The 15,313-nt window shown below is 39.6% G+C and overlaps 2 protein-coding genes across 2 annotated transcripts in view; both read left to right on the top strand.

Annotated features, from left to right (window-relative positions):
* LOC114349694 (uncharacterized) overlaps positions 1–197 on the top strand; it is a 2,984-nt gene extending 2,787 nt beyond the window's left edge. Inside the window, exon 2 of the mRNA XM_028300162.1 lies at positions 4–197. Coding sequence (XP_028155963.1) covers positions 4–197 — 194 coding nt within the window. The remainder of the gene's footprint in view (positions 1–3) is intronic.
* A 121-nt stretch (positions 198–318) lies between these two features.
* LOC114349693 (cleavage and polyadenylation specificity factor subunit 1-like) lies at positions 319–13,707 on the top strand. The gene is made up of 11 exons (XM_028300161.1): positions 319–324; positions 1,618–1,700; positions 2,347–2,419; positions 3,100–3,252; positions 4,471–4,665; positions 5,763–5,877; positions 7,268–7,384; positions 8,712–8,841; positions 10,968–11,073; positions 13,246–13,327; positions 13,410–13,707. Exons 1-10 carry the CDS (start codon positions 319–321, stop codon positions 13,324–13,326), a joined length of 1,059 nt encoding a protein of 352 aa, XP_028155962.1. The 3' UTR covers position 13,327; positions 13,410–13,707.
* The last annotated feature ends 1,606 nt before the right edge of the window (positions 13,708–15,313 follow it).

Below are 15,313 nucleotides of genomic sequence, written 5' to 3'. Positions count from 1 at the left end.
ACAATAACGCGTTCAGGATGTTGTTCGGCCTGCCGCGACACTGTAGTGCATCAGCCATGTTTGCTGAGGCGCAGACTGATTGTTTCTACACTATCATCAGAAAGCGCTGCGCCTCGCTGTGGGCGCGGGTGCGCGGCAGCTCGAACAGCATTCTGCGCGCGCTGGCTGCAGCTTCATGCTCCGGTCACTCGCTATGAATACCTATAGCGCAGGAGTCACACTGGAAGCCATATTACATAAATAAATAATTATCTACCTACCTAATTATCATTAGCTTATTACTAACACTAGATTAAGATTATCATGTTACTAACACATATGGATGTAATGTCTGAAATAAACGTTTTATTATTATTATGTTTGTACGCTTTGGAGCTCACGGGTCAAAAGTGGCCCGGTCCTTTATAAGGCTTGCGTGGGGATACAGATCCAACACGTAGAGGCCGTTTTAAGCGCAAAATAATCGATAAAAGTGAAAGTGGTGCACATGCTGGATCTAGTCTCTGACTATATCATGGGATGTAGCCAGAGACCAGCCCCAGCCTGTGCACAGGAGCTATTGCAGTTATTGGAGAATGGACTAGGGTTATGGATGAAGGATGGATGGACTGGTTACTGGGCTATGGATTGAGACTACGGGTCACCTGCCTGGTTCATAGTCTCGGACTGAAAAAATGGCAGGCGGTGACTAGCCAGCGACTAAATGGGCCCCCCCTGGCGTCATGGGTCGTATAGACCGGACTGAGGGGCAACATTGGCGTCTGCCAGCTCAGGGGTGTAGAGAGGTGTGCTGCGCTTTCTCCGAGGTTACTCGCGGCGTTATGCCCTTTAACACTTCCACCCCTGGAGCATATAGCTCTAGCGACTCCACTCTGGCCGGCCGGTTAAGGCAAGCCAGAGGTGAAAGTCCTGCAGACCCTCTCGGATTCCACTTCGGCAAGCCGAAGACGAGGGTCTTGACCGACTCTCGGGAGCACTCGGGTTAACAACTGGCCCCGTGGTGTCGCTACTCACCAACAGCTCGCCACAAAGCTGCCCTGCGGGGCTTATTATTATTATTATTATTATATTATTATTATTGCCATTAAGGCGGAACAAAGTTCGCCGGGTCAGCTAGTAGGTAATATAAATCAGGTAATACATGCTTGAACCTTGAATCAATATGCAATTCAAATGTCGATTTTAAGTTTTTTCCTTGCATTTAAGATAGGTCATGTATTAGATACTGGTTTTCAATGAAACACATGACTCGCGCTTGTAAATTAACCACAATCTACTATTATTGAGCATTATATATAATATAGATTAAATGTAGGTATTCAAATAATAACCACAAATTCAAATCAAATTCTTCAAGCATGTATCACCAGTGATATGAGTCACGATTACGAATTATTTATTTACTAGCTTTCCGCCCGCGGCTTCGCCCGCGTGGAATTTTGTCTGTCACAGAAAAACTTTATCGCGCGCGTCCCTGTTTCAAAAACCGGGATAAAAACTATCCTATGTTCTTTCCCGGGACTCAAACTATCTCTATGCCAAATTTCATCAAAATCGGTTGCGAGGTTTAAGGCGATAGGTGAGGCAAAACTGCAAAATAGACCTCTAACGTCTCAGAAGGACACCAGGTATCCACCTCAGAAGGACAACAGGTATCCACCTCAGAAGGACAACAGGTATCCACCTCAGAAGGACACCAGGTAACCGTCTCAGAAGGACACCAGGTAACCGTCTCAGAAGGACACCAGGTAACCGTCTCAGAAGGACACCAGGTATCCACCTCAGAAGGACACCAGGTAACCGTCTCAGAAGGACACCAGGTAACCGTCTCAGAAGGACACCAGGTAACCGTCTCAGAAGGACACCAGGTAACTGTCTCAGAAGGACACCAGGTAACCGTCTCTCCAGGGCCAGTGGCGGCGTAGCATGGGTTGGCACCCGGGGCGTAATAAATGTATATTTCCTTCTTTCTTTCAATGAGACGGAGCTGTGAGTTATTGTCCTATTGGACAGACACACCGTCCTAGGCTATCGCTCGCTCTGGAACGAACTCCACCCGGCCTCAAAAGGACATTTCACTCTAAACTCCTATGTTTTTACAAGCTTTTATTCTGATTGGTTTCGTTGCGTATCACTCTCGGTTTAACTTTCCTCCGGGACAAACTTGGTTTGCAATTGCACTGGTTACATTTTTATGGGCAGTTAAGCTGTAGATCCTGGTTACACAGGAGTTGCAGCGATGGGAACGAGATATGGTATTAGTCCCATTCTCTCTTTAGGTACCATTTAATTTTTTTGTATTCTTTAATTTAGTATCATCCTCTTAAATTACATTTACTTTTGCAGATCAGGACTTCGCGGTTACATAGCAATAGGAACAAATTACAACTACAGCGAGGACATCACCTCAAGAGGAAGGGTGAGAAACTTATTTCATATTGCTCTGCTTATCTAATTATGGTCCATTATAAACTTATCAATTCATGGAAATACTGAAAAAACTAAGTTAACTAAGGCCACCTGCAGATTACCAAAGTCCTCAATGACTTACAGCAACCATAATATGTGTTTGTGCTATTTGTGGACGTGGACGTTAAAACATTCAAATTCAAATAACGAATATAGATAGAGGAACTACACCGAACCGTCCCACCCGTGACAGTGACAGCGGGGCGCTACCGTCATTCACCTGTTCTGACTTTTGCCACGTTGGAAACTATATAGGGTGGAATTTTGTAATGCCAAATGGAAAACCTTGAAATCTTAAATTATTGTAATTATTTACAGAAAATTGTATTGTATGATGGAGAATTTTCAAAAAAAAATCGGAAATCTTTGAATGCAGTTGTCTTTCTTTTAAGAAATAAAGGAATGTTGTTTTCTTTGAGTAAAATTTTCAATGTACAGTATTAAGAGTAATTTCCCTCCAGGCATTACAAAATTCCCCCTGTATAGTTGATCGACGGTGGCGCCCCCTGTCAATGTGTTTAGTGGGACAGTTTGTAGTTCATCTATACAAATCTTTGCTTGTGTCACTGCCTCAAATCAACTCTCGCTGCGCGACCTATACTAATGCTATGATATTGTTCTTAATTCCAGATAATAATCTACGACATCATAGACGTAGTTCCGGAGCCAGGTCAGCCGCTCACCAAGAACAGGTTTAAGGAGTTATACGCGAAGGAACAGAAAGGCCCCGTCACGGCTTTGACGCAAGTGCTGGGGTATCTGATATCTGCTGTGGGGCAAAAGGTAACTATAATATTTCTCATTAATCATCGTCATCATCATTATTTCAGCCATAGAACCACAGAATAATAATAAGTACTACGTACAGAAGTTTTACTTCGCGAAGGTATTTAAAAAAAATGTACCTATGCTCAATGTCATTAACAATATGGTTTAATTTAGCCTGTCTCAAGAGTCAAGCACCATTTTGTTGACAAACGTCAGTGATCGGCACTGCGCCGAAGCTATAGGGCTGACTTCGGTAAAATGATGTGACGTGAGGTGCCAAACTGCGGAAAATGGCGGAGGAAATACATGATTTAGCATGAATTATCATGAATAATATTAACTACTTATTTACCTCTCAGTGTCTTGAGGCAACTTAAAAAAGTACATTCTGTGTTTTTATTATTATTTAGGCAGTTAAACACTGCACAGTATTTAGTACACCATTTTCTTTATTTTCTTCCATCATACACAAGAATACGCGTGCGAAAGTCAATGTTCGCTCGTATGTGAGGCCTTGTCGAATAGTATCCTGTAGGTGGGCCATCGTGCGTGTTTTGTTTTCGATGTAAACTCGCGGAGATGAACAGGCCTGATAGAACGTCCACTGCTAAATATAGGCCTCCCCCAATGATTACCATGTTGACCTGTTAGTAGCAGCCTGCGTCCAGCTCCTTCCTGCTACCTTTATGATGTCGTCGGTTTACCTTGTAGGTCATCATCAATGTTTCATCCAAGAGCTGTCTTACGAACTTGTTACAGTAGTTATCATTTTAGATAAATGCCTTTTGCTTACGTTCAATTTAATTTATCGCAGAAAAACTGACTTATTTAAGCCTAGATGCAGACCACCAACTTTTAGTTGGCCGATAGTTTGGACCGATTTTAATTTGTATGAAGAATCGGCCGATACCCAATCAGTGTAATATGCGCACTTTCATACATCTCCATACTCATCAACATCCCGATCCAATTATCGCCCAACTAAAAATCGGTGGTCTGCGCCTAGGCTAACACTTATCATTGTAATTTGACCAATTAACTCTGACATGTAGTCAATAATACTGTGTAAAGTTTCATCAAAATCCATTTAGTAGTTTTTGCAGAAAGAGTAACAATCATTTACATCCTATCCGATGATCCGTCTGCTCGTTTGCCTCCTGTCACATAAAAAAATAACCTTGAAACGAATGTGATTTTTCAATGAAATATTTTTAATTTTAATTCAACCTACAGATCTACATCTGGCAACTCAAAGACAACGACCTGGTGGGCGTGGCGTTCATAGACACGCAAATATACGTGCACAAGATGCTCGCCGTCAAAAATCTGGTGCTTGTAGCAGATGTATACAAATCCATCTCTCTTTTGAGATACCAGGCACAGCACAGGACGCTATCACTTGTGTCGAGAGACCTGAGGAGTGCACAGGTTAGTAGGTTTGTCAGATTAAGGCCTGGTCCGCGAGCACGTAGAATTTTGTCCAATGACCCCAAGCTACCCATCCTTATCGCTCGCGCGTAATTATATTGCTGTCGCGACTGTGCGACGCGCGCCCGCAGTGAGTGTGCGAGCGCGACAGCAACATAAATTACGCGCGAGCGATAAGGATGGGTAGCTTGGGGTCATTGGACAAAATTCTACGTGCTCGCGGACCAGACTATAGAAGCATTTGTTTAGGGTAGTATTGTAGCAGCCTAAAATCTTGAACGGTGTTGTATTGTCATAAGACGCTGTCACTAGTGTGAGGAGACCTGAGAAGTGCACAGGTTAGTACGTTTATCGGATTAGAAGCGTTTCTATAGGTACTGTATTGTATACGTGCACAAATGCTCGCCGTCAAGAATCTGGTGCTCGTAGCAGATGTATACAAATCCATCTCCTTACTGCGGTACCAGGCACAGCACAGGACGTTATCACTTGTGTCGAGAGACCTGAGGAGTGCACAGGTTAGTAGGTTGTAAGATGAGAAGCATTTGTTTAGGGTAGTATCTAGAACTTCGTTAATAAAATTTGCTCTATTACCGCACAAACACAGCACAGGTTGACATGACAGGACGCTATCACTTGTGTTTAGGTATCTGATGTGTGCATGGGTTTGTACGTTTATTAGAATAGAAACGAATGTAGATTTTATTTCTAATCTCAAACTTTTAGACGGAGTCTTTGGACCATTGTTGTAAATAAATAAATAAATTAGACTGTAGCCGGGTATATGGGATTTAAATGTGTTCCTTTTAAAGTCAGCAATTTTGCCTTGATGTGGTGATATCAAAAAGCACATGAAATAATTTTTGGAACATGTGGAGAGCACAATATAAAATTAATAACATTTTCGAAAGCGTTCAAAAATGTAGTTCATAAAAGGTTTAAAAAAGCAAGTGACTGACCGTTGTGACCTAAAAGCTGTTCTCAAAGTAAGCCCGCGATATCATATCATTCGTTTTATGTATATGAGCTATTTCTATCTGTGGAAACTTAAATGTCTTTATCCTTGATGTCTGTATTATATGTTTTTTCTCACACAGATATACGAGATGGAGTTCATGGTGGACAACACGAGCCTCGGTTTTCTAGTCAGCGAGGCGGACGGCAACCTCGCGCTGTTTATGTACCAGCCTCAGGCGAGAGAGAGCTATGGCGGTAAGTAGCCCTTAGTTTACAGGAGGACTATTCCCACCTTTCGTCCCCACCGCTGCAACTCCTGTGTAGCCTGGATCTACAGCTTGACCGCCTAAAAAAAGCGATCCACATATTCGTCTCATTTAACAAGAGCAAGGTATTCGATATTTTAACTTAAATGTGTAATGTGCTGTGTATTCCTGTATGCAAATAATACATCAGTGTGAGTATCGCGTTCGCCTCAACCTTTGCTGTGCGACTTGTACTTTCTAGCATTGTATTATTGACAAGATCTTCCATTGTTTCCTTAAGGGCAGATTTTTCAACCATCTGAAGAAAAAGTTTGGCATATTGACAGTTCCAGTATGGGAAATATGTCAAAATGGCATGTTTATTCTTCAGTTAAAAGATATCTGACGATTGAAAAATCTGCCCTCAAACAAGAAGACTTCTTGACATATTTCCCATACTGGAACTGTCTATTACCAAACTTTCTCTTCAGCTAAAAGTTATCCGACTCAGGCCCGATTCGACTAAACTTTAATCCGAGAATAACTCTTGGTATAACTGGCACATTGACAGTTTTAGTATGGGAAATATTATGTCAAAATATCGAATAACTGACCATTTATTCTGAGATTAATATTTACTCTTGTTTGGTCGAATCCACCCTTAGGCTCAGTTGCACCATCTTACTTTAACTTTAACAAACGTCAAATATCTGTCAAACTCCATACAAAAAGCACCTGTTATTCTTACTCTTAAAGTAAGATGGTGCAAGCAACTCAGCCTTAGTGTTATCTGCTACTGTTCGCTCCTATTTTTTCAATACTAGAACTGTCTAGACATAATAATCAACCGACTTCAAAAAAGGAGGAGGTTCTCAATTCGACCCGTATGTTTTTTTTTTCTATGTTTGTTACGCGATAACTCCGCCAATTATGAACCGATTTGAACAAATCTTTTTTCGGCGTATAGGTAATACCTCAAGGGTGGTCCCATTTAATTTAATAATAGAAAAAACAACCCCCAAGGGTGGAAAATTGGGGATGAACTTTTTTATACGCAATATCTCCGCCGATTATAAATCAATTTGAACGATTATTTTTTTGTTGAATAGGTATTATCAAAAGGGTGGTTTCATGCGAATTTGAAGAAAATATTTCACCCCCAAGGGTGGAAAATTGGGGATGAACTTTTTTATACGCAATATTTTTAATTTTTAGTTTTTTTTTATGTTCACGCATTTGAAGTCGGTTTTATTTTTTTAAAAAGTTAATTATTTTTAAATTGTTTTTACCTGTGGGAACCTATAAGTGGTTTACTCGTTGCCTATCTTATGTCATTATTACACACTGTAAAATTCTGGTTTTCCTAAATAAATATATGACGTGGGTCGTCCGTCCGCCAGGCCAGCGGCTGATCAAGAAGTGCGACTACCACCTGGGGCAGCAGGTGCACGCCATGTTCCGCATCGCGGCGCGGCACTCGCCCGGGGACAAGCTGCGCCGGCACGTCACTATGTTCAGTGAGTTTTTATTCATTAACTAGCTTTCCGCCCGCGGCTTCGCCCGCGTAGAATTTTGTCTGTCACAGAAAAACAATATCGCGCGCGTATTTGCTCACCGTTCAGACCTACCCTGGACTACGACAAACATTTTAAAACCAAAATCAGCTCAATCGACCCAGCCGTTCTCGAATTTTAATCAGACTAACGAACATCAATACATTTTTATTTATATAGAAGATTATAGGGATGATGACTGGGTAATAAAATCTAAATTCTATTTAGTCCGTCAGACAGATAATAAAACAATTTTGGACACATATTTTTTAATTTTTTTTCATAATCGAATAATTACAAATTCAAATTCAAAATTCAAATATTTATTTGCACAATTTTGGGTAAACATAATGGTCTTAAAACTATAAATAGAGCGTCAAAATTTGCTGTATAATTAGTCAGCGTACAAATTCAAAATTCAAATATTTATTTGCACAATTTTGGGTAAACATAATGGTCTTAAAACTATAAATAGAGCGTCAAAATTTGCTGTATAATTAGTCAGCGTACAAATATTTAAATAATTTCTACAAGAATAAATTACAAATATTATGTCATTTACTACATGAAAATAATTAAGTATACGTCAGAAATTATAGAGAAAATAAAACAATGTCAAAATCATCAAAATAAATTAAATCAAACAATAAAATAATGCCATTACAGTGTTATATTGAGTTAAAATTTTGCGTAACGTCACTTTTGAGTAAAAAATCTACTCAAGCGTGACGTAACGCGCCATTTCAACTCAATGTAGCACTGTTATTATTTAATTATGAAAGAAAATTAAATTTATGAGTCTAATATTTTCTAATAATCTGTCTGACGGACAAATAATTAAAATTTTGTCATCTAGCCTATTGTATATTTTTTGTTGGTCAGGGTGTAGGTAAGGATCAAAGAAGAGGATTGATTCTACTATCCAAATGCTACAACTTTCCTACAGTACCAATATAGGTACGCAGGCATACGTACACAGGCCTCCCCCAAGGATTTCCACAAAGACCGGTCCTGCGCCGCTCACATCCAGGCACCTCCCGCGACCTTCACCAGATCGTCGGTCCACCTAGTGGGAGGCCTGCCCACGCTACGTTTTCCGGCTCGTGGTCACGACTCGAGAACTTTTCTGCCCCAACGGCCATCAGTTCTACCAGCTACTTGCCCAAATCTTGCCGCTTATTTTGGCAATTCTGCGGGCTAAGATGGTTACTTTTGTTTTTCTGCCTATCTTCTCATTTCCGAGTCTTTCTTTGCTACTCAATAGTTTTAAAAATATCTTTGTATCTTCCAGCGACCCTCGACGGCGGCGTAGGCTACGTGCTACCCGTCAGTGAGAAGGTATACCGTCGATTGCTGATGCTGCAAAACGTCATGAACAACTACTGCTGCCACGTCGCCGGACTCAACCCGCGCGCGCACCGGTAAGACGCTAAGGCTTGATTTTTTTTCAATACTCAATAGTTTATTTTGCATGACGACATTAGCATTCACATTAGGTCTTACAATTTAGGCAGTTATACAATGTGGACCCAGTTAGGGCACAGCAACTTTAGGAAGGAGACAGACATTTCCTCTTAGGCTGACGTCGATGACCGACTAGTTCTATGTAATTATCTGCCGCTGACGACGGCGTTGCAGTGCGGTGCTTCATAGAACATTGTGTTTATTCGTACGCTCGACCGATGTACGCGACCGACGTCAGCGTAGGAGGAAATCAAGCCTTAGATAATTATTATGTCAACGTGAAATATTGTGAACTCCGTCAGTTTATAATATAACGCGTGAGATTGTAAACTAGTGGGTTAGGACTTAGGTTAGGTTAAATTGTATTTTTTTTTAATTAGGCAGATTATACATTATAGTATGACGGATACATAATTTTACGCCACCCGAGTGTTAACAATGTGTTGCGTTGGCTCTGTGATGAAAGAGTGGTGACGCTGCCGTCCGTTAGTTTGTTTCAGCCAAGTGACATAAAGTGCCCGCTAAAGGCCTTCCCTAAGGATTTCCACAAATGGATCACAACGACCGATTTCCAATTTTTACGTCATACACCTCCCGGGAGAGGAGACAGCCACTAATGCCCGTTTTCACCATCAATCCCTAATTTTTAAGTGACCCCTATGAAAACAAATAATAATAATAAATACACTTTATTGCACACCAAAGATAAGAACAGAAAGAAAAGGAACACACAAGGTATAGCCCGACCAGGAACATAAAAACCCTCGCCATGTTGCGGAAAACTAATGGTACTAATTTCTTTTAATGGCAACAGTAACTGAAAACTTCATTGACATGTCACCTTGCATGTCAGTCTATTGCTGTCAAAGTGTAAACAAACTTTATTTTAAATGTGCGCAATTGATTTTGTGAATTATATTGCTAAAATCTTTTTATAGTCGTGAAAGAAAAGTGGTTCACAAAGTGTTAAAGTATTTGTCGAAGAGAAATACTAAGGGTTCGGACAATATTTTCATTGAATAATGTTTCCGACAAAGGTTGTCAAATTGACTGACATGTTTATCGTATAGTACAGTCCACTACGAAAATTAGCTGTGGTTTGTTTCAACTACCTATTTTAAAGTTTTTTATCTCTTTCTAAGTGTTGAATTTTATGGAATTGGGAAAGAAGTACCGAGTTTGAAGCGTTCGCCGTTCATGAGCAGACATTGCAGTTGAATATTCAAGTTCTGAATTTAATTATTGATGAATAATAAAATAAAACCTACTAAGTCGATTGATGGTTTCATTTAATTTATTTAAACCAGGTTGCCTATAATAATATTTTTTCATTAATTTATGAAAATATCAAATTAGCCCGTAATCCTGATTCCTGATACATAAAGTTAGCCTATTAATTTAACACAGGTACGACTGTACTCAGTGTTGCACTGTCAAATGCAATTGACGCGCCTCTATGCCAGGGTTTTTATGTTCCTGGTCAGGCTATACAACTAAATTCATATTATGTGTTACCATAGAGGTCACTTGAAAATTAGGGATTGATGGTGAAAACGGGCATAAAAGTACCTAAATCCTTACGAAGTCAACTAGCTATAATATCTATGGGGACGTAGAACTAAAGCCTGGTCCGTGAGCACGTAGAATCCCGTCCAATGACCCCAAGCTACCCATCCTTATCGCTCGCGCGTAATTATATTGCTGTCGCGACTGTGCGACGCGCGCCCGCAGTGAGTGTGCGAGCGCGACAGCAACATAATCACGCGCGAGCGATAAGGATGGGTAGCTTGGGGTCATTGAACAAAATTCTACGTGCTCGAAGACCGGGCTTTAGCTATAATAATCTATTTGTCAGGACATAAAACTAGTGTTCACACAAATCTAATGTATTTCTGTTTTATCTAACAGTAAACCGTTTTAAACATGAAACAGTGTATACTTCAACAATAACATAAGGAATCCCGAACAACTAGTTACCTTCACAAATCCTGCTGATCTGCTCCAGACTGTTTCATCTACAATTCTCACACAATGCATTATTACTTTCCATGCCAAAATCAATAACAATCTGTCTGTCCTTCAGAACATACAAATCGGCGCGCAAGCAAGGCGGCGGCGTGGCGCGCGGTGTACTGGACGGAGAACTCGTGGCGCTGTTCCCGCTCATGCCTATCGCTGAGCAACACGACGTGAGTACTTCTGTTCTGTTCTATAGTCTGGTCTGTGAGGAGCACGTAGAATTTTGTCCAATGACCCCAAGCTACCCATCCTTATCGCTCGCGCGCAATTATGTTGCTGTCGCGCTCGCACACTCACTGCGGCCGCCTGTCGCACAGTCGCGACGGACCAGACTATAGCATATAATTCTTTTGTTTTTTTACGTCGGGTAAAGCTTTGCGCTCGCAGAATTGCTAAAATCAAGTGGCAGTGGGCGGGGCACATAGCTCGTAGAGGCGATGGCCGTTGGGGCAGGAAAGTTCTCGAGTGGCGACCACGGGCTGGAAGAAGTAGCGTGGGCAGGCCTCCTACTAGGTGGACCGACGATCTGGTAAAGGTCGCGGGAAGAGCCTGGATGCGGGCAGCGCAGGACCGTTCATTGTGGAAAACCTTGGGGGAGGCCTTTGTCCAGCAGTGGACGTCATTTGGCTGAAAACTAAAAGCTTTGCGCATACCCACACACATACTGGTCGATGTGGACGGCCAGTGGGTTATGTGGGACTCCCCTCCTACCCACTAAAGGCGGGGCCTACCAACTTAACCCGGCGGTTTTTACCAGAGCCCTAAGAAACGGAGCGGCGAGTTATTGTCCTAGTTCAGGGGTCGGCAACCTGCGGCTCGCGAGCCACATGCGGCTCTTTGGATGTAAGGCTGCGGCTCTTTAGTTCCATTCGCAAATATTAATTATTTTATAATAAAAAAATGTTCTGTAACGATTAATGAGGTTTAGACATTACTTCTATCTCTCAGCTAATTATACTCACTTTTCTTAAATATATATTTTTCTTATGAATAAATAGATTACTTTTTTTATCAACAAACTATGAAATTATACACCACTAAATTTTTATCACCGAAAAAATTTAAACAGGTTATGTAGAAACGTGTGGAATATTGAAAGCAAAAGAAAAAGAAATTGTTTTCATGAAGTTAATTTTTTTATTAAATTTTCGTTAATCCGTATTTCACGCGTCACAGCTGGGTCACTCCGCTGCTCGCTAGAGTAGTCGTACGCGCTCGCATATTGCCTCGATCTGTCTGTCTCGCTCACGCCTCGACCACGCTTCCAGTGTTATTATTACATACTTAGCTAACTTAGACCATTTTGAATTCTAATAAGTGTTACATTATCGTACGTAAATAGTGCTCGCGACGCGTGTGTCAATAAATTACCAATTTTAGGAGGATATTTTGAGTCGCTTTATTTTACTCTTTTTTTTGCACAAATGGGATCAGTATCAATAACTCATTACCCAGAATTTTTTTTTTCGGTGATTAAAATTTAGTGTAGAGGTTATTTATTGTTGGCAAGAAAAAAATTTGTGGCTCTTTAAAAACTTGAAATTTTGTAAATAGTAATTTTTGGCTCTTCCGACTCAAAAGGTTGCCGACCCCTGTCTCTGGCTTCGAGGGAACCCTCAATCCCCTCCTCTAGTTGTTTTTATAGAGGTTTCTTGCATATAATTCTAGAGCAGCTTTTCCCAGTGGTATCGCCCCCTTGTGGGCGCTGCAGGCCGAAAGGGTGAGGCCCAGAAAAAAACTCGAGGCGTTGTGTAGGTAAAGACTTACGCCCGTATTCACAAACGATACTTGCTTAGGTGAAGCAGCAAATCGAACGCACAGCGTTGAATAGAGATCTGTGATTGGTTCGTGTGTCATCCTGTGCGTCCACGCGCACTGTGAGACCTCATAGTATTGTTTGTGAATACGGGCGTTAGGCTATTTAATTTTTTTATTTCATGCAGCGCTAAAAAATAATTTATTCTCAAAGTGGGCAATAGACAAAATAATTTTAGGAACCTCTGTTCTAGAGGATCGTAAAAGCTTCGTAGTGTCTAATATTCTTGCATAGCATAGCAGGTTTCAGATAAATGGTAAATGTTAAAGTATAGTAATTATAATGCGAAGACCTGTAGTTGCTAATATTCTATATGTAAATAAAGAATATTTGCATAAAGTAAATAACTTACTATTGTCAAAGGCCTACCTTTTTGTTAGTCCCTTGTCCCGTTGGTTATGTTGCTTTCACTCGACTGAGTTCCAAGTTCGATTCTCAGGCTGAACATCTTTTTGCTGAAGCAAGGCTTCAGTAGTTGGAATTAATATAGAAATACTTAATGATTTTTTTCTCTTTTTTTTTACAGATTGCAAAGAAAATAGGTACAAAAGTGGAGGAAATAGCGGCTGACCTCTACGAAATAGACCGACTGACAGCGCACTTCTAAAGTAATATTAATGTGTACATATTAATTAAATGTATTTTAAGTTACATTCTAAGATTATGAAACTGAATGTTGTTTTATTTCAGCCATGAATGTATTTTTTTAACCGACTGCGCCAGAAGGAGGGCTATCTTTTAATCAAAATTTTTGCAAATCAGAAAATTCCTTATTGTCAAACAAGAAATGTCCTAGTGCCGTGGACATGAGGTACAATTGAAGCATTGGGTGCAACAAGGGCGTATCTCGTAAAATTGAGTTTTGAGAAAATTGACGATGTAAGTTTCAATGTCTTATATTTTTTAAATGTTTATAATTTGACTTACACTTACTTTATTATTTGTTAGTCCCATGATTTAGCAATAAGATTAAGGTATTATAACTATTTTAAAGCAATCGGAAACATCTCAAAATGCGATTTTATTTACTTGTGTTATCCGCCCTTGTTGCACCAAACTGGTAAACAGATAGGGCGTTAGTTAAATTATTATTTTTTATGGAAAATAAATAACAATTTGAATACTTATTTTATTAATTTTAATTAAAATGTAAGTCAAACATGTGTATTTATTACAATCACCGTTAAAATATTAAACTTTCTTAATATTTTTTCCGACTTTCGTGTTTTAATCAGATTCATCAAAATATTCACTAGACTGAAGGGAATTTTCCGAATCAGCTGCAACTGGCCTGGAAGGTCCAGCCTGATCCTCCAGGCCTGCATAGAAGGTCAGGACCAGTTTCAACCACTCATTTGGCTCACTTTTAGCTAGGTCCACGGACCAAGTCGCCGGATTGAGTTTTTAAATATTTTCTTCTTTTTTAAACTGGTTGCCGCTGTTTCCAGAGCTAAAAAGGTGGACCTTCAATATTTTTGTTAATAAATTAAACACCAAATCAACACAAATCTACTCTAGAATTTTAGAGTGAGTCCATTTGCCGGAGGAATAAATAATTGAAAATTCAGTCTGGCGACTTGATCCGTGGACCAATCTAAAAGGGGGCCAAGTCACTGGAAGACTCAAAATTAGTCTTCAGTCATTTTTTACATTAATAAGTTTTTAAAAACTGCATACAGGTCGAATTTAAATGCACTTTTGTTACTGTGTGCAACAAGGGCGTAGCGCCACTTGTGACATAAATTATTTTCACGCCATCAGGGAGCGTCTGATCGAAACCAGTTTTTGAGATGTTAAACTAGATGGTACAGTGCATGTTTTGATATAATAACATCAAAACGGACTTTCGGTACCGAACGCCCTTGTTGCTCCCAATGCTTCAATTTTTCATTCTTTGTTAAGATGACACAAATAGATTTTGTCTTCAAATATTTTTGATAATATTTAATCTTTCGCCCTTTACCTAATTATTGTTAGGCTCTCAGACTAAATCAAAAACCTACAGAAAAGAAAATGATTTAATAAATAATGACAAAAACATTCTTATTAACTGATGTTAGTAATCTACCTTAAAGAATTGGAAACCTTTTAGCCTTCTGTTATATTATTGGCGAGTTTACTACCTAAAATTGACACTGACAACAGCACATGAATTACTATACACTTGTTGCAAAATCGCACCTATTGCAACTACATAAGATCCAAGTGTTTAGTTTGACGTGCTATCCTTTGTAAGTTTCCTATAATGAAAAAAAAACAATTAAACCAAGATATTTATTTGGATCATCTACAAAACATGAGCAAAATATTTTACACATCTAAAAACTAAATCCAAACAATTAAATAGATAAATCACATTTAAACGTTACCAGAAATCAAATTCAAAGATTATTACATCATTCAAATTTAATTTCTGGTAACAACTAAAGTTCTACGTTTTTTAAGGAATGAATATTTCAAACGTTATTTTCGTGGTTCTGATTATTTATGTTATTTTAAGTTTCTATAACATAAACTAGGGGCAAGGATTTATTTTGTAAACATTATAAGTCCATATAGTGACGTCTATCTTTGTATTGCCATTAGAAATCTAT

Source organism: Ostrinia furnacalis, unplaced genomic scaffold (assembly GCF_004193835.3).
Source record: "Ostrinia furnacalis isolate ACB-3 unplaced genomic scaffold, ASM419383v2 OfSCF0696, whole genome shotgun sequence".
Classification (NCBI taxonomy): domain Eukaryota; kingdom Metazoa; phylum Arthropoda; class Insecta; order Lepidoptera; family Crambidae; genus Ostrinia; species Ostrinia furnacalis.
This window is presented reverse-complemented; position numbering and strand designations above follow the sequence as displayed.